Source organism: Clupea harengus, chromosome 24 (genome assembly GCF_900700415.2).
Source record: "Clupea harengus chromosome 24, Ch_v2.0.2, whole genome shotgun sequence".
In the NCBI taxonomy this organism is placed as follows: Eukaryota; Metazoa; Chordata; class Actinopteri; order Clupeiformes; family Clupeidae; genus Clupea; species Clupea harengus.
In genome coordinates this window covers 4,212,328-4,232,327 of record NC_045175.1, presented here as the reverse complement: position 1 = coordinate 4,232,327, position 20,000 = coordinate 4,212,328, and the positions used below count along the sequence as shown (strand labels likewise).

Sequence of the window (20,000 nt, the reverse complement as noted above, 5' to 3'; positions counted from 1 at the left end):
CTGTGGAGGAGAACAAAGCAATGACTGTTTCCAGGCTATTGCGCTGAATTCAGCCAGACTTGACACAATGTCATTGTGATCTGGCGTAGTCCTCCACTGGATCAGAGGAAGATCGCACGTCCTCAGAGGTAAAGACAAGCCATCTGCCGTGTTCTACGTTGAATTAGGTATTCATCTAGTCTTAATACTTGCATGATATACATAGATATATAGTTATATATGTTGTTGGTATAGCTGTCTGCGTTCGTGTCTGTCATTGTACCTCAGCATTCTTCCAGGAGCATCATTAACTTCTTGTGGAGATTCAAGGACAAAAATACATGATAACAACAGACTGTTTTCTGCTATCTGTCAGTGACAACCGAACCGTGGGACGCCAACATCACTGACAAAGAGAAATAGACAAACAGGCAAAGGAGAAGAAGGATAAACAAATAGAAAACAAACGTGGATTATACTGAGTAAAGAGCCCAGGCATGGCAGCGGACTGCTGAAGACCTTAGGTTGCACAGCCAGGTCAAGAATCTGTTTATTGTTGACAGTGGACTTGACGTCGAAGTGTCATAACTCCAGTTCAAAATACTCTATTTACAGTTGGTCTTTTTGTGAAAGGGGAAAGAGAGAGAGAAAAAAAAAAACAGAAACTGAAAAGACGCTCTGCTTTCCAACGTCAAGGTCGAGGTCTTACTACTACTCCCACTCTGCTTAGAGCGTAGTTACTGGAAGACTTCTGTACCCCCCACCCCCCCTTCAACAAAAGAACCATCCGTCAGAACTCTCCCCCCCCCCCCCCCCCCAGACACACGCACACAACACAACCACCACCGCGACTATCTCCACTACTTGCAAGCCTCCTGAATTTATAGCGGCAGGACCGAGTGACCGAGTGTCGGATTTCATGCAACCATTCCAATGGTGTAACGGTAAGTGTCTTGTACGAAATGTCTGCCACGGTGACACAAAGCTATAGCGTGTGTTTGTGTGTGTGTGTGTGTGTGTGTGTGTGTGTGTGTATATGTGTGTGTGTGTGTGGGGGGGGGTTGGTTGAGTGTTTGCGTCTGGGATGGAAGAGTTTGGGGAAACACATTCCCTGTTCAGTGTCGGGTCATGTTAAGCTTATTGTAGCCCCCCCAACAGACATGTCATTAGTTGTATGCGTTATTGTCTATGGCTTCAATTTTGCTGACGCTTCGAATGGGATCAACCTTAAGTCTGTCTTTCTTGACTAGGCATAAGGCTCTCAACATACCCCCCCCCCCCCCCCAACGTATCCTAGCCACCTCCTCAGTTTTAAACACACCTAAAGCTAAAAACCCTCTCCCCATTAAAATCTCTTAAGCCTCCTATAATCTCCATGCTGTCAGCAGCACCCCATTGAATCACCTCAACATTTAAAGGATTCACTCTGTCATTTAGGAGTCACTCACAGTAATGCTACTGTGCAAGGCTCAATTGACTTGTATTTGCTGTGTGACTGTGCCCTTGTCAGAGAGGCTAGGAAGCTAAACCGCTACTTTGAACTGTTTTAATACTTCTGTGGTGCCCAAAGAGAGAGAGAGAGAGATTTTTTTTCTGAATAGAATCTCCCTCACAACTGACACACACACCAGCTGCCTTCCCCCATCTCTAAGTACCAGATGGTGGCATGGCGGAAGTGTCGCCACAATCGTCCATGTTTGCTTTGTGCACGGCCAATTACCCAGGCTCTTCTTGGCACCGAGGAAGTGGGACGGCGGCCAGAAAACACGAAGCGCTTAACTTTCGACTCTCCTCTCTTCTTCTTTTTCATGTAATCTCATCTCTTCACCCCCTTTTTTTATTTTCTTTCAAGTCATGCTGTTGTCAAATCCCACTGTTTCATCTCTTTCGTTGCCCCCTTCTTATTTTCCTTCTTGCTTCATGGTTGTTTACATGTCTACTTTCTGCTCAACCTCTCCCTTCCCCAAATATTTACCCATGGCTTTTATGATAGATACTGTTGCACACACAAAAGGGGGGATGGACACTAAAAGAGAGGTAGTGGGGGAGAGAAGAGAGGCAGAGAGGCAAGAGAGAAAGATGAGAGAAAGATTAGGGAGGTAGGCAGACAGACTGGCAGGCAGGCAGACAGACAGTGACAGACAGACACACAGACGGACAGACAGATAGTGGAGAGTGGCCTCTGTGCTCTAGAACTGCGGCCCTCTGACTAACCAACAGAAAGACAGACAGATAGTTTGTTAGATAGATACATGTGAGAGTAAAGGAAGATAGACAGAGATTTCTGAGAAACAGACAGACAGATAGTTTGCTAGACAGAAAGACAGACAGGTAGTTTGCTAGACAGAAAGACAGACAGAGAGTTTGTTAGATAGATACATGAGAAACAGACAGATAGATAGGTAGGTAGATAGAGAGTTAGACAGATAATTACTCCTCTGTGTTTGATGTCATGTGTGTTTGTACTGGTTCTCCCAAGATGCCTCTGTGGTGTGGGACTGCAGCGCTCAGACAGACATATTGATTGATTGATTGACAGCTTGATTGATAGACAGATTGATTGTTTGGTTGATTAATTGATTATTACTTTGTGTGTGATGCCCTTTGTGTTCTTCCCCGTTCTCCCAGGATGCCTCTGTGGTCTGGGACTACAGCGCTCGGACTGCGAGATGACGTCTGAGGATGTGTACCACCTGCCCCTCAACGTCTACGTCATCGTGCTGGGCATCGGCCTGTTCGTCTTCATGCTCAGCGTCATTTTCTGCTGCTACCTCTTTAGGTGCCCTTTTGCACACACACACACACACACACACACACACACACACACACACACACACACACACACACACACACACACACCCTGAGACATATGTTCACACACAAACAGCCACATATTTAATGCACACTGACTGACACAATGTCAACATAGACACACACACAGACACAAACATATACACACATGTACATGCACACACACACACACACACACACACACACACACACACACACACACACACACACACACACACACACACACAGTAACATGCAAAACATTTGGGCACCCCAGGGTCAAAATTTTTGTTACTGTGAATAACAAAGCGAGTAAAAGATGACCTCATTTCCAAAAGTTAAAGATGACACATTTCTTTAATGTTTTAAGAAAGATTTCCTTTTGGTATTTCCACCTTTTCAAAATAACAAAAGAGGAGAAAGGGCCCGAAGCAAAAGCTTGGGCTCCCTGCATGGCCAGTACTTAGTAACACCCCCTTTGGCAAGTTATCATAGCGTGTAAAAAGAGTCTTTCAATTCTTGTTTGGGGGATTTACGCCCATTCTTCCTAGCAAAAGGCTTGTAGTTCTGTGAGATTCTTGGGCCGTTTTGCATGTGCTGCTCTTCGATTAACAGATTTTCAATGAGGTTTAGGTCAGGTGACTGGTCATGGCAAAACCTTCAGCTTGTGCCTCTGAGTTAGTCCATAGTTCTGCACCCTTTTTCCTCCAAACATACCCGTTTACATTGTGGCCATAACAATTCTATTTGAACTTTATCAGTCCACGGGACATGTTTCTACAATGCATCAGGCTTGTTCAGATGTTCTTGATGCTGAATTTTGTATTGAAGATGCAGATAAGGTTTTCTTCGAGTGACTCACCGGCAGTAGAACAGTGCACCACTACTCCAGAGTCTGCTAAATCTATCCTGAAGGTCTTCTGCAGTCAAACAGGGATTTTGATTGGCCTTTCTAGCAACCTTACGAACAGTTCCCCCAGAAAGTTTTCTTGGTCTTCCAACTTGACCTTCACTGCTCCTGTTAACTGCCATTTTTGAATTACATTACAAACTGAGGAAATGGCTACATGAAAATTCCGTTGCTATCTTCTTATAGCCTTCTCCTGTTTTGTAGGCATTATTTATTTTAATTTTCAGAGTGCTAGGCTTAGAGGGGCCCATGGCTGCTGATTGTTGGGACAAAGTTTCATTTTTTATAAAGCTTTGGAATTTGCCTCGCCTGGCCTTTCCTAACGATGATTGTGAGCAAGCCACAACCCAATAAGCTAATTAAGGTCTGAGACCTTAGTAAAAGTTATCTGAGAGCCCAAATCTCTTGGGGTGAGAAACAGACTGATTTTCCCCAGTCAAAACAAAAATAATCCTCTAATCTTGCTTAAAATGTTGAAAAGAATGTTTCACCTTTAACTCTATGCCTTTTGGAAATCAGTTCATCTTCTACTGACTTAAAGTAACACTATGGAGTTTCTGGAGCTGCCAGCTAGGGGGCTACTTTCTGCTGGACTATTCAGTAACTTATTTGCTGTCTTGCTTTGTCTTGTGTTGCACTTGCTTGATGTTTGACTGTTAGGAAAGTTGTTGGCAAGCTAGCCAACATAGCCATCCCATAACATTACAAAGAAGCCGACGCGAGAGCACTTATTACTAGCATCAATGGCCAAGCGTGTTATAACAAGCTTGCTAACATCGCTAACAAGATGTCTTGCTAGCGGCTAAACTTGAAATGTGCTTACCTTGTTTATGACAAACTAGCGAGTCAACAACTTTCCTAACACAGTCAAACATCAAGCAAGTGCAACACAAGACAAAGCAAGACAGCAAATAAGTTACTGAATAGTCCAGCAGAAAGTAGCCCCCTAGCTGGCGGCTCCAGAAACTCCATAGTGTTACTTTAACTATTCTCAGAAACAGAAATTTTGACTGGAGTGCCCAGACGTTTGCATGCTGTCGTATACTGTATACATTTACACGTGTGCAACACAGACAGACACACACCAATTGGCTCACATACATAGTGACAGACTCTGAGACATATGCATACACCCACCCACAGACATCAACACATTTACAACACACAAACACAAACACACACACAGACACACACACACACACACACACACACACACACACACACACACACACACACACACACACACAAATACTGTATACACAGACCCTACACACATGCAAGCCAAGCGCCCCCTCTCACCCTCCACCCTCCCTTCAACATGGCCGCCAGCTGCTACCTCTTCTGATCTCAGGCTAATCTGTCTCTGGACAAAGTGCTCCAGCCCTCCCTCTGAATGCGATTTTCATGGATTCCCTTTAAATCCATTTTCAAATAACAAAAAAAATAATAATCACAAATTAACATAATTTCTCCACTCAGACTGATATTTCCAGAGAACCTGAAAACACACTTAGTCAAACATCATGTCACTCTTATCTTTCTGTGTGTATATGTAGGTATGTGTGTGTGTGTGAGTGTGTGTGTGTTTTCTCTCTGTCAGACATTTGAGGTCTGCTAAAATGTCCTCCTTTCTAGAATGAAGAACTGATTTTTTTCTGTAGATGAGGTTTTAGATGTTTCTCTGTCGTTACGCAGTGACTGGCAGAAATGTGTCATCAGCTGTCCTTAAGCAATGGTATTTGACCTCCTCCCACTGACCCTGAGTCGGTGTCACAGACCTGTTTCCTTGGTTACTTCATCATCATCATGAGACCGATGACAGCAGCACTAAAGCATGCATCTGTTACACTATGCGTACAATGTAAAACATTGCATGACTTTTGTCAACAAATTCCTATTTCATTTTTGATACACAAATAAGACAAAGTACTATGACTTGTAGGTTGACAGGTGTGGAGCAAGTAATCTGTCAGATTAGTAAGGGTGTTGTATAAAAAGCTGAACAGAAATGAATGTTTTGTGCACCATCGCCCTGTGAATATACTGTGTATACGTGGCAGTTAGCTGCCTTCAGTTTTGATATGGCCTTTAAGTCCGCACTGTGACTATAGGCCAACGATTTTCAAGGCTAACAAAACCGGCCCGACGATTTTAACTAGTTCCCTGTGTAGAAATGTGTGTCTATTCAAAAACACCATCTCTTCTTATCTCGTGAGTGATAAATGTCATGAATTCAGTATTATGCAGCGAGGCGTAGTGTACCTAGCGAGGCCCTGTGAATGTATTATGTGGTCGTATTATGGTATGTGTCTCTCTGTGGCACTTGGCTGGCTGCCAGCGTTCACACACAGTATCTGAATGTGTGATTTTTTTTTTTGTTTCTCTCCTTTTCCATGTAGGTTGAAACAGCAGGGACCAAGGGAGCAGTACAGTTACAACGAGGTACAGTGTCTGAGGCTACTTTTATTACCATGGGACACGGGGAACCTATAGTGTGTGTGTGTGTGTGTGTGTGGGTGCTGGGGAGACTTACGGTGTGTGTGGGTGCTGGGGAGACTTACGGTGTGTGTGTGTGTGGGGGTTGGGGAGACTTACGGTGTGTGTGTGTGTGTGTGTGTGGGTTGGGGAGACTTACGGTGTGTGTGTGTTTGGGGGCGGAGGGGCTTACAGTGTGTGTGTGTGTGTGTGTGGGGGGGGGGGCGTCTTATGGTGTGTGTATTTGGGGGGGCTTATAGTGAGTGTGTGTGTGTGGGTTGGGGAGACTTATGGTGTGTGTGTTTTTTTTGGGGGGGGGGGGGCTTATAGTGTGTGTGTGTGTGTATGTGTGTTTGGGGGGGGATTATAGTGTGTGTGTGTGTGTGTGTGTGTGTGGGTTGGGGAGACTTATGGTGTGTGTGTTTTTTTTTTGGGGGGGGGGGGGGCTTATAGTGTGTGTGTGTGTGTTTGGGGGTGGGGGCTTATAGTGTGTGTGTTTGGGGGTGGGGGGAGGGGATTATAGTGTGTGTGTGTGTATATGTGTGTTATAAATATCACCTCCATTTAACACCCGCTGTGGTCATACAGCTGATGAAACCCAATCTAGCCCCTTCACAGATGACCTTCATGACATATGGAGATATATTACATAGTCTGGTGTACATTATATTACATAGTCTGGTGTACATTATATTACATAGTCTGGTGTACATTATATTACATAGTCTGGTGTACATTCAAGTGCCACTGTGTTTTGTTTTAAAATAAGAGTGTGTGTGTGTGTTGGGCGGGGGGGGTGGGGGGGGGGGGGTGCTGGCATGGTGGAATGTCAGACAGTGGTGAAAATTCAAACACCGCGCCGCGAAATGTCTTCACCATTTTTAAGCTCACATCTACACACACACACACACACACACACACACACACACACACACACACACACACACACACAAAAACTTTATCAGCGGCTCAGCTGAAGTGTGTACCTTACGAAAGACTGATATGAATATGACTTTGACCACACCGTTTCAGGATTTCACAAGTCAAATGCATATTTGAGTAATCTTGAAGACTTGAGGTTGTACTGCAGACATTAAAGAACAGTGGGTTTCTCTTTTCTAGGTTGTTCTTAAAGGCGCAGGGAAGAAGCTGTCTCTGCTCGGAGTAAGTGTCCATTTCTTACGTCTCATTTCTTTGTGTTGGGCCCACTGCTTTTCATAAAGTCAGAGTCTGTACATTCTCAGCTTTGACCTGCTAAAAAAATGAAGCCGACCAACCAAGCAACAAACAAAGAAACAAACACACACCTTTTTTCAAGTTGGCCACATCTACACAGGAGCAGAAGCTACAGCTCAGTGAAAACACAAGTGTGTGTGTTAAATGGGGCCCCCATGCTGTGACCCCCCCCCCCTTCCCTTTTCTCGCTCTCTTTCCTTCTTCTCTCTCACTATCTCTCTTCTTCGTCTCATTCTTCTCTCTCACTATCTCTCTTCTTCGTCTCCTTCTTCTCTCTCACTATCTCTCTTCTTCGTCTCATTCTTCTCTCTCACTATCTCTCTTCTTCGTCTCCTTCTTCTCTCTCACTATCTCTCTTCTTCGTCTCATTCTTCTCTCTCACTATCTCTCTTCTTCGTCTCATTCTTCTCTCTCACTATCTCTCTTCTTCGTCTCATTCTTCTCTCTCACTATCTCTCTTCTTCGTCTCATTCTTCTCTCTCACTATCTCTCTTCTTCGTCTCATTCTTCTCTCTCACTATCTCTCTTCTTCGTCTCATTCTTCTCTCTCACTATCTCTCTTCTTCGTCTCATTCTTCTCTCTCGCTATCTCTCTTCTTCGTTTTTCACTCCCACTTCCTCAAGCATTTTTCTGTTTGCGGTCCACGAGTCTGAGCCAGGTCAAACCTAACCCCCTTTTCTCTCTCTCTCTCTCTCTCTCTCTCTCTCTCTCTCTTCTGCAGCAGCCCTGTGCAGTCTGCCTGGAGGAATTCAAGAGCAGAGACGAGCTGGGGGTGTGCCCCTGCTCTCACACCTTCCACAAGAAGTAAGTCACAAACCTTTTTCTCTCCTCTTCTCTTCTCTCCCTTTCTATCCTTTTGCTCTCCTACTCCCTCACTCCTTCTCTTCTCTCCCCCTCTCCAGACCATTTCTCTGTCTCCCTCTCTCTCTCCTTCACTCCCCTCACTGAGTACCAGAACGTTATGGGAGCTATGTCTTACCAGACGTTCCTCTGCTGTCTACTGGCTCGGCGGTCTGTGCTACTTGTAGGAGCTTGAGAGGTTTGGCAGGGGGAACGCCGTGTTCACACAACATTCCAGACCTTTTTCTAATGAAGTTGAATAGCAGTGTTCCGATTGTGTAATCGTAACACTCGGTTGTTTTCTTGTTGGGAAAGTTCTGGCGAAAATCATAATCACAGAATAATCCTGAAATGTTTCTTGTAAAAATATGGTGGCGCACACACGTGACAAGTTTCAGTGACGATGCCCAAGACACCCCTGAGAGAGAAGTTCAACATTCTTGACGTAACTGGAGTTTATTATGTTGTTACGGCAGCTTAATGTTATTACCAGGGCTAAGACTTCATTGTGTCCTCACTATAAAGAAAATATTTTTCTCCAAGTTCACGTTGTCTCACACTTAGCCTTGAGTCTTAATCTTAGCCTTGAGGAGTTCATTATGCATTGGGCCTCTGGTGGCAAATCTAAAGCAAGCAGAACAAATGGCCACACTTGTGTGTTATGACACCGGCATTACAGTGTAGCTCTGCCTTCACTTAGAGCAGTGGTCTCAAAGTGCAACATTAGTTTGATACTTATTATTACATAAAATGCATATTAGGGTTAGTGTTCTACAAGTACTCCATGTCAAAGTGTCCGTACACAATGATGATAAGAATATTACACAGTACTTTATTGCATGGTATAGTTACAGTGTAATGGGGGAGGGGGGGTGATAGTGACCATCAATCTATTTACTTGCTTCTAAAGCCAGTTATTCTCTTTTCCATCAGTCAGTGGCAGATTTTCTTATCTTCTGCCAAAAGCACAGAATCACAGAAATGGCTAAATATGTGAGCTTATCGCAACAGTGGCCGTTTAGCAGCGTGGAGTCTGGGATGTGAACTCCTGTGTGCCGTCTGAGGTCAGCTCTGGGCCGATCTGGTCAGGCAGCTTTATCTGCGGCCGCCCTGCGTGGCTGAGAGTGTTCCCATTCCAGTCGAGCCGGAGCACAGCTGACTCCGCTCCGCTCCGCTAATCTGCCCCATCTCGACTCCTCACGTGACAACACCACACACACACCCACCCACCCCACGCCCCCCCCCGGATCGACCGACAGGGCTTCATGTGGGCTCCGGCAACCACCATGCCAGGGCTGTTCACCGATAAGACTTGGCCCTTGGGCCTCAGCCTGTCATGCATCTGATTTTTACTGGCTGGACCGGTTGCCCGAGATAGCAGGCCCTGTGGGTGAAACAACAGCATTTGGGTGCTACCACGTTGCATATCTGATGCTAGTCAGGATGATGGATGAGGTATGATGGATGCAGGCGTCGTCAGCCAATTCCTCCGACCTGTAGACGTGTGGGATTTATTTTGAAATGAAGTCAGTTAGTAGATATTTTTTCATCCAAAGCGGCTTGCACCGCAGAGCACCTTGCTCTCCTCGTTGAGCCACAGGTACGAAGGCCAGTTGAGCCTTTTGTCCCTCATTCTCTGGTTATCTCGAAGTACACGAGCAAAATGGAAGGGTTGGTAGGGAAAGGGATCAGAGAAACACACTGAAATCATATTAGCAATATATTATAAGTATGTTTTAATGAAGCTCAGGCCGCCCCTCTTATACGGTCTCTGAGTTTTACTGCCGGGCTGCCGGGTTAAATGATGCCTGCCGGATGCCCCTGGCACTGACAGATGTATTACTGATGCTGATGACTGATGGGACATTCTTTCTCTTCTCTGTCCCTCTCGTCTGTTTCCATTTTGAACCCCCTCCTCCCCCCCTCCCCCCTCCCGCTCTTATCATTCTCTTTTCTTCCCGTTTTTCTCTTTTCGCTTGAATGCTTTCATTACTTTAATTACTTTCCCGTTCATTTTATCCATTTGTTGTCTCTTATTCACCCACTCCCCTGTATCTCATTTTCACTTTTCTTCTCTCCACTTAAACCTCCCCCTCTCCACTCTTCTTCTGTTAATCCATGTTTCCCCTCTTCCTCCCCCCTTCTTCTCCATCTGTCCTCCTCCTCCCCCCCTCCACTCTTCCTCTGTTAATCCATGTGTCCCCTCTTCCTCCTCCTCCTCTTCCTCGTCAGGTGCCTGCTGAAGTGGCTGGAGATCCGCAGCGTGTGCCCCATGTGCAACAAGGCCATCCTCCGTGTCCCGGCCGACGAGACACCGCCGCCGCCACGGGTAACCGAAGGCCCGCAGGACCCTGAAGAGGTCTGACCCGACCCCGACTCCAACCAAAACCGAACCGGAAGCCGGACAGCGCTAACAGATCCCCCGTAAGACTTACTCACACATGACGGGGTCGCCCGGTCGGAGGTCAAAAGGTCCTCACAAGCCACAGAAGTGGCAGTTATTAGCAAACCATTTGTCCAACCACACGACAGCATGGTGAACAGACTCTCGTGCTCAGAACTGGTCACACTGGCGTCAGGCACCACCGGGATGGAGGGGGGGAGGGTGAGGAGAGGGTTAGATATAGGGAGAGCAGAAAGTGTTATTAAAATAGTGACGAGAAAGCGAACTAAATAGATGTGGGACAGTGGGGTGGGGTGTGGATGTCTCTTCAACTCTAAATATGTGTGTAAACACAAAGTTAGCATGAGATTTTATGAAATCTATGTAAAACACACACACACACACACAAACACACACCAGTCACCACCACACCTTGTATGACAAACATCCAGTGTAATCAGCTCTTTCTGCTCACTTTGGACTATGCTGTAGTGAGCGAACGCACTGCGATGAACTGCAACATCCAATATACTATCTGCCTATAACCAGATCCACTGTATGGCCACACCAGCTAATACAAAGCCAGGCTGAGTCATCTTGAAAGAAAGAAGGAAAGAAAGAAACAAAAAAAAAAAAGAACAGGGCGATAAAAGGGTAGAAGTAGATCTGCCCTGTCTGTGAGTACGTGTGAATAGGGCCTCGAGCGGCCACTTGTCTCTCTTCCTCTTCCAAGTTTCATTTTGTATCGTTTGATGGTTTTAAAATAAAAGTGTAATGTTTTTGTGGGTCACTTGCCCTTCGCCTGGAGTGGTCTTTGAAGAACGGTTCATGCAAACACACAAGTGCACAAGACTGACTGAACATGACGGTGACCGTCTCTACTGAAATCACTGGTTGTTTTATTACAAAAACGCACAAGACACACTGCCTCAATGCACTGCAACGCAACATTTTTCAGAACATAGAGAGAAAGTATTTTGATAGCAGCTGAAGGTCTTGCAGCTAGTATAAATTACACATGTATTAAAAATGTCCACACAGACCCATTCAACCCTTTCTCTGTAGACGCACGCAGCCATGTTCACTCGTTACATTAAACCTTCATCCAGCTTCACCATCCAGTATGCATCAGTCCAGTAAGATGATCTTATCAAATCATCATATGGGGAACCAGGTGTGTCTCTGCCTGTGAGTGAAAGTGACCACAGGTATTCAGAGCATTCCTGGTCTCTTCTTGTAGGCCTTCTCTGTGTGTGTGTGTGTGTGTGTGTGTGTGTGTGTGTGGGACATCTTGGCTCTAGCTGGCCTCCACGGTCCCCTTGTTCTCCACGTACTCCAGGGCCTTCTGCTTGACGGCCTGGATGGTCTCCGGCGTGCCGTTCTTCTTCTCGTACTCCAGGTAGCGCTTGAAGAAGAACTTGATCCGCTTCACCGCCACGCTCAGGTGGATCACACGGTCAAACAGCTCCCTGAGGACACACACACACACACACGAGGAAACACAGTCAGTTTATGTGCAGACTCTCTTCCCTCTCGGATGCTGCCATTCCAAATCCGCCGTGTTCAAACGACACAATGTTTTTTAGTTTCGGAGAACCAATTCGGAGTTCATGAGCAGCTGCTGATCGAATCAGCGTGTCGAGATTTCCCTGAGGTAAAACCAAGCTTAGGCCTGTTCCCTTCCATTTCAGATACTGCCCGTCTAACGCCGTTTCAATTTTGCCTTACCAACTCTGAATCCAAAAACATTGTCTCACTGTGGTTAGAAAACCAAATGCAGGTCATGGGGTGCTGGAGATCAAACCAGTGTGTCCAGATAGATTTCATGGCAACTATTTGCTGCATACAAGGTCCACTGCTATCTGTGCAATGTTTCATTGGGGGACAGATGAAGAGTACAGAGCCCCTAAAGTCCTGTTAGGAGATCGTTTTTATCTAGGGGGGGGGGAGGGGGGACAAGTTATTGCGCACAACATAATTAATCTACAGAGGCTCCATAGAAGAGAATCTCAAATTACCAGTTGACCAGTCGATCACTCATAGGAATCCAGCAACTTCAAGTACTCGATAAGCACATGATTGTCTTTGTTCTCTAATCACAGCAATTTAAGCCTCTGTCAGCAGTTGGTCCTTTAAGATGGTGGTATCTGCTAAATGACTAAATGTAAATGTAAATGTATCGACAGGCCTATGCCTATTGCACTAGGCCTGAGTCATTGTTGAGTGTTTTTTTTTCTTTTTCTGACGCCTTTAGCTTCAGGACTGCGTTTCCTTGACAATTTCCTTGATAATAATATATGTTATAATAAATTATAATACATTTATTTATATATTTATTCCACCTTCTTGGAAAAGCAGTTGTTTTGATTCATAAAGCAGGAAAAAACAACAACAAAAAAACTCCATATGGCAGCCATAGTGGATGGATCTGAATTGTGACTTCTAGAAAAATTAAAACCAGTCTGTTACAGTTAATAGTTTGTTTTTCTCCCAATGTACGCTTTTGATGTGGAGCTAGCGTGTATGTTTTGGCCTGTATTGGTTGGTCTACAGTATATTTGTATACATCACCTCGTTTTCTAGCTCGAGATGGAGAATTCCAGAACTTCAAAAGCTTGCTCAAAAACCTCTGGAAATACCCCAAGGTAATTTGTAAAGTATTTCTAACCAGAACTGCAAGAACAAACTGTTATTCAACTATACTTTATCAAAAGAACATTGCATGTGACCGAGGCAAAGTTATAAGGCGTGGTTTTTTTTTGGTGACATGTTCTACAATACCATCTTACTCAATAACACAGTACAAAATGGCCTCAGTTAACTTTTTGGGTTTAGGTTGAAACAAGTCCATTCTATCCACATCACAGGGCTGGGAAGTTAGCCTCAGTTAGCATTAGCCTTCAGGTCATTAGCATTAGTTACCGTGGTTACTCACCTAACTTCCTGTTGGCTGCCATGCTTGATCATCAGGTCGATGAAGACAGACCAGAGGTCGGTGCGCTTGGGGTAGCTGGTCAGCACCTTGTCGAACATTGACCTGCCCCGCTCCTTGTCGCCGTGCTGGAACTCCAGGCGAGCAAATTTGGTGATCAAGTCCACATCTGGGGAGCGAATAGAGTACATCACATGCTGTTGTTCACATGGCAACGGGGACAGAATGGAAGCTGCATACAAACACTCTGACCAGAGACTTCACTGATCCAAATTTTTTTTTCCATCAAGTTCCATACTAACTACTAACTACTTGCTAAATTAATCAAAGTGCTAATGATGTAATGTATATACAGTTGTGTGTGTGTGTGTGTGTGTATGCATGTGAGAAAGTTCTAGATTGTGTGATTGTTACCGTAATTGTGTACACAGCATGGGTTTGCATATCACTTGTTGTGTTGTGTTGTGTTGTGTCTAAATGGCCATTTCTGGAGCACTCTGTGTGGGTTCTTCTTACGCTCTTTGCTGGACAGGCTCTTGAGCGCCCTCTGCAGCAGGGCGTTGGCGGCGTCGCTCTGGCCCTGCCGCACCAGGTACGTTCCGTAGCTCAGCCACACCGCCGACTCCTGACGGAACCGCTTCACCATGGTCTTGTACATGTTCTCGGCTTCCTAGTCACACACGATTACAGAACACGCGTCAAGTCACAGAAACTCGAGGCCCGAAAAGCATGCACACACACACACACACACACTCATACCAGCACACACAGCACATCCAGCCATCCACCCACCCACACAAATGCTCATACAAAGAAACACACACCCACACACACACACACACACACACACACACTGTTTCCCTGACAACTGGAATACTGTAATCGGACTGGAAGGCTTTGGCACCACGATGTTACGATTGTTAAAACAATGCAAACAGGGGAAGCAAGTGTGGTGGATTTCATATTGTCTGTGTGTGTGTTGAGGGGTGTGTGTGTGTCCCACCTTGATCTTGTTGGACTGGGCGTAGATGTCGGCCAGGCGCAGGTAGACGGGCATGGGCTCGCAGTACTGCACGGCGCGCTCAAACACCTTCTGCAGGCTCTCCTCTGTGCCGTACATGTTCTCCAGGTTCATCAGGGCCACCCACACGTTCAGCTTCTCCTGCTCCTCCCTAAAGGTGGGATAGAGACGTTACAGGTGTGTATGCGCACGCGCACACGCACACGCACACACACACACACACACACACACCTTTCTTTTTCTTCAATTGTTCTTTCTTTCTTTTTTTTATTTGTTTCTTTCTTTCCTTTGATCTGTCCATCATTCCATCCACCTCAAACACAAACATACCCCTTTGTAGGAGAGGAAAACACACACACACACACACGCATTCACAAACACACACACACCTTTCTTTTTCTTCATTTGTTCTTTCTTTCTTTTTTTATTTGTTTCTTTCTTTCCTTTGATCTGTCCATCATTCCATCCACCTCAAACACAAACATACCCCTTTGTAGGAGAGGAAAACACACACACACACCCACCTTTCTTTTTCTTCATTTGTTCTTTCTTTCTTTTTTTTATTTGTTTCTTTCTTTCCTTTGATCTGTCCATCATTCCATCCACCTCAAACACAAACATACCCCTTTGTAGGAGAGGAAAACACACACACACACACACACACGCATTCACAAACACACACACACACCTGAAGGAGATGGTCTTGAGGGCGCGCTCTGCTACGGCGCGGGCCTACTCGATCTCACACACACACACACACACACACACCTGAAGGAGATGGTCTTGAGGGCGCGCTCTGCTACGGCGCGGGCCTGCTCGATCTCACACACACACACACACACACACACACACACACACACCTGAAGGAGATGGTCTTGAGGGCGCGCTCTGCTACGGCGCGGGCCTGCTCGATCTCACACACACACACACACACACACACACACACACACACACACACACACACACACCTGAAGGAGATGGTCTTGAGGGCGCGCTCTGCTACGGCGCGGGCCTGCTCGATCACACACACACACACACACACACACACACACACACCTGAAGGAGATGGTCTTGAGGGCGCGCTCTGCTACGGCACGGGCCTGCTCGATCTCGGTGGCCTGCAGGTGGAAGGCCATGTACTGCAGCCAGACCAGCGAGCTGTCGGGCGAGGCCAGCAGGAGGCGCTCAAACGCGTGCGCGCTCTGAGGACGCTGCGCCGGGTCCATCAGGTCCACCTCCTGGCGTCGAAGCTCCGCCTCCTCACGCTTAGACTCCTCCTCCAGGGCCTTACGGGTCTTCTTTGGAGCCTGGAGGGAGGGAGAGGGTGATCGAGAGGGAGGGATAGGGAGAGAGGGAGGGAGGGAGGGAGGGAGGGATAGAGCGAGATGGGGAGAGGTGGAGGGAAGAAGGAGAGAGAGAGAGTGAAAAAAGTAATTCACAGAAATTTATCCCACTGTTAGAATGCCCAAATGTGTGTCTGTGTGTCTGTGTGTCTGTGTGTCGGTGTGTCGGTGTGTCGGTGTGTCGGTGTGTCGGTGTGTCGGTGTGTCGGTGTGTCGGTGTGTCGGTGTGTCGGTGTGTCGGTGTGTCGGTGTGTCGGTGTGTCGGTGTGTCGGTGTGTCGGTGTGTCTGTGTGTCTGTGTGTCTGTGTGTCTGTGTGTCTGTGTGTCTGTGTGTCTGTGTGTCTGTGTGTCTGTGTGTCTGTGTGTCTGTGTGTCTGTGTGTCTGTGTGTCTGTGTATAGTTATGAGGGCATATGAGTTTTTGCGTGAATGTGTGTGTGCTTCTGTGTTTACACAAGGGGGCAAGTGAGGACACTCCTCTCTGTGCATCATGTGTGTTAAATGTGCAGAGTGGTCTGTGTTACCTTCTTCTCCACCTGCTGCTCTTCCTCCTCTTCTTCCCCGCTGGACTCGTGGTTGGCGGCGGCTGTGGCGGTGGCGGGGCGGAGCGAGCTGAGGCTGGCGTCCCAGGAGAAGCCGGCAGACACCTGCAACCTCGCTGGGCCTGTGGAAGGCTGAGATTCCGGAACATTCTGCGGACAGAACGAACAAGATAAATAAACACAACAAACAAACACATAAACCAATAGAGCATCAAAACATTGATTCTGTAACTCCGCCAATGGCTTTTTTTGTTGTTGTTCTGTTTGGCAGGAGTAGGGCTCCATCTAGTATTAAGTATATATAGTGATGTAATGGTGATGAGTGAAGGTCTGAGCTGGTCAAGTGAGGAAACCCTAAAGAGTGGGAACAGGTCAGAGGTCGACTTACCGCTGGAGCTTTCTTAGAGGACTCCGTGTCCTCCTCTCTGAAGTACACCTCCACCCCGCTGTCAGTGTCAGCTGTCTCCGTCTTGGGCTTCTTCTTATTATTGCTCTTTTTCTTCTTCTTTTCCACAGGAGCTTGCTAGAGCAATAAATAAAAAATTTTTTTTTTAAAAATGAGCACTATAACATTTATGATACTTTCTTGGCAAACTGGAAACTCATATAAGTGGTTTTAACTGAACAGTGAAAGCAAAGTTATCTCCCCCACACACACACACACACACGAAACCTACCGCTACCACTACCGCTGCACTCTCTGATATCTTCCTCTTCCTCTTCTTCTCCAGTCGCTTCCTGAGCGGCAGGTGAAGGGACTCTGGGAGGATGTCCGCCGCCCCGGTGTCCTTTGGGAGCGTGGACAGTTCCACATGGCTGTTCTCGCTGTTCACACTATAAAAGAAAACCAAACAAACAAAAATGATCACCTCTCTAATCATTTGCGTGCAAAACCGTAACCACAACTGGGCACCACAGAAAAACAACGACTCAAAAGGTGTTTGAAAAGATTTGCTTCCTAATAACCGATACAACTAAATACTCCAATGGATCCAGACAACTACAGGTTTGAGGCCCTTTGTCTCTAAAATGCCGAAATGCCAAATACTGAACAGTGACCGTGAGATAAACAAAGGCACTGACAGAACAAGAGAAATATTAAGAGAAGAAATAAAGTACAGAGAGAAATAAATAAAGTGGGGTAAATCATGTGCAAGATGATAAGCCTTGCTAACAGTGATAGAAGTGGGATCCCCTAGTGGGCCAGCCGTTATTACTCCTCTTCCTGTTCGGTGTACTTTCATTCATTAAATTCAAGAATTTTTAATTGGAAGACGGGGGATGTGGTTGAAGTGGTGAGTCACGTCAGGTTGAAATGCTTTTTCCAGAGAAAGTGGCCGGTGACTCAGTAACAACAAAACAAACGAGCAAAAAACACGAACAGCAGCACAAACGAACGAGCCTAGCCCATAAAAAGATCTCAGCCTCATATGCCACAAAGTTTCCCAAAGATCTACCTCAGGTCATTCTAGGACATTCATACAACCTATAAAGTTTTCATGTGTTTAGCGTAGCACATTATTGATGCTCCTAACGCCTTACCTCAGAATTTTGACAGTGAGCAGTGTGTCTTGCGGTATGTGTTTAGAATAGAGACTGTGATCGCTCACGTAGTAGTTGGTAGCCTTCTTAAACTCCACTCGCCCAGTGATGGTCCGTGATAACCTGTTCCACAAGAGAGCGAGATTCATTTCACAGGCCAGTTTTTCATTCTGACATTTCCATGTAACTTTCACAGTGCAGAAAAAAAAAAAAAACACTTCAGTTCAGTAGAAATACTATACTGAGGAAATGAAATTAGCTTAGCATTTTAGCTTAGTCCATCAGAATTCATTTAGCGCTTAGCTCTCTGAATTAGCATACCAAGTTACTGAACATCTCCATTTGTCTACAGGAGTGGCTACGTTGTCAACGTTTCAGCAACTTTACGCTCAAAAGCCAGGCAGAGTCTCGCTTACTGAATCTACTCTGGACAGCCACTGTTTCGGTGAGTGCTTCCTCACGCCCAAATAAAATAACCTCACAAATAAAAATGACACCAAAGTTACCTGACAAAAATGCCCTTCTCTCCCACGGTGGCCACATAACCCCGTAGGACCTGGCTCTCCTTCAGCTCCCCGATGGAGAGCACCTCCGCGTCTGTGATTGGCAGCTTCTTTCCCGGGTGAGTCCTGCATGGCATCACAGCAAAAGAGATCAACAGTGTATTATATGAAGAAGCTAATATGTTCGCTAACAGTGGGGATTTTGTTGTTCAGAGAATGTAGTCATTGATGCTAGATCTGAATGAAATCACGTACCTTGCCGGTCGGAGCGACACATGATATTTGTTCTCTTTATTGACTTCAACAATGCAGCACCTGAAAGAAGAACACATTCTTCCCTTACATTTCAGACATCGATTCTCACATTTGTTATTAGGCAAACATATTAATTGACGGCTATGAATGCTGAGAGATTACAACCCCTCCGCTCAGCCATTTCCTGCTCTCCTTGAGGCTCTCAACAGCAATAAAGCTTTATCAGTACCCTGACATACAGACACCACATGACATCATATTCATTCATTCATTCATTTCCTTTGGGGATCAATATAGTTCCCTCTCCCTCAATCATTCATTAATTTCGCTCACTACTCTTTGACCACCCAAACATGGTCAAAAATCACATTGACCTTTAACCCCCCCACGACCCTGAGTGGACACCCACCTGACCAGCTGGTCCTCGTGGTACTGCTGCAGTGGATTGGGCGCGTAGCTGTCGGACAGGTCCAAGAGGGACGCCGTGCCCGTGGCCGCGAACGGCAGCTTGAGAGCCAGGCCCACATGCGGTGTCACCTTACGCACGGCTGCTATGACGATGCTCCCCGGCGCCAATGTGTGGGTCCCTGCGGGGGTGTGTGAGCGACAAACAGGAAATTAGTCATTTCGTTTTTGCGTCCCTACCACTCCTCCTCCCCCAGGGGAGGAAGACGAGAGCTGCTGTAATTTCTCGTGGGGAAGTGGCGGAGGAAGGGAAGCAGGCAGCATTTTGCACACAGCAGGGAACCAAGGATGACTCAGCAGAATTGGTAACCATGGAGGCAGAGTGTCTGGGATGCTGGGAGGCTTATTGGTTGTGTTAGTGTGCGCCACGAAGTGGTTATGCAATACTAGAATGAGTGTCAGTGCAAACGTAGCTCTCAGTTTTATTTTGAGAGTTTGAACCTCATATCCGTGATCAGCGTCTCAAAAATCAGAGCTCTTTTTTGGTGTTCCTGTCACTCCCCGTTTTAATTTGGTATAACTTGCAACACCCTTAGCTATGGTATATTTATCATATGTGAGTGTACTTTGGGGTGAAAAGAAATCCAATATTAACTACCCCAACCAGTATCCGTTCAGTTCAGTCATTAAATCACAGGCTACAGGCTGCCTCCAGTGCCTGGCCTATGAAGACTGCCATTTAAGGAGCAATGACTTCCTAGTGCTTGGCCATCAACACAACTGCCTTACACCACAGCTGTGGTTTCGGAAGCCTAGCGCTTGCTGACATTTGAAATATTTCAAA

General features: G+C 46.1%; 2 protein-coding genes across 2 annotated transcripts in view; one reads left to right on the top strand and one right to left on the bottom strand.

Annotated features, from left to right (window-relative positions):
* The first annotated feature begins 785 nt into the window (after positions 1–785).
* zgc:175214 (uncharacterized protein LOC557610 homolog) lies at positions 786–11,404 on the top strand. Its single transcript, XM_012817175.3, has 6 exons — positions 786–923; positions 2,608–2,758; positions 6,079–6,121; positions 7,277–7,318; positions 8,113–8,195; positions 10,464–11,404. The coding sequence occupies exons 1-6, from the start codon at positions 899–901 to the stop codon at positions 10,594–10,596; spliced, it is 477 nt and encodes a 158-aa protein (XP_012672629.1). The 5' UTR covers positions 786–898; the 3' UTR covers positions 10,597–11,404.
* Positions 11,405–11,494: 90 nt separating this feature from the next.
* Positions 11,495–20,000, bottom strand: part of pdcd11 (programmed cell death 11) — a 22,444-nt gene continuing 13,938 nt past the window's right edge. The window contains exons 26-37 of the mRNA XM_012817174.2: positions 19,161–19,338; positions 18,752–18,811; positions 18,500–18,622; positions 17,994–18,116; positions 17,129–17,285; positions 16,840–16,974; positions 16,434–16,601; positions 15,624–15,874; positions 14,550–14,718; positions 14,063–14,216; positions 13,550–13,715; positions 11,495–12,083 (exon numbers count right to left, since the gene is read on the bottom strand). Of these exons, the coding sequence (XP_012672628.2) occupies positions 11,912–12,083; positions 13,550–13,715; positions 14,063–14,216; positions 14,550–14,718; positions 15,624–15,874; positions 16,434–16,601; positions 16,840–16,974; positions 17,129–17,285; positions 17,994–18,116; positions 18,500–18,622; positions 18,752–18,811; positions 19,161–19,338 (1,856 nt within the window). The 3' untranslated portion in view covers positions 11,495–11,911. The remainder of the gene's footprint in view (positions 12,084–13,549; positions 13,716–14,062; positions 14,217–14,549; positions 14,719–15,623; positions 15,875–16,433; positions 16,602–16,839; positions 16,975–17,128; positions 17,286–17,993; positions 18,117–18,499; positions 18,623–18,751; positions 18,812–19,160; positions 19,339–20,000) is intronic.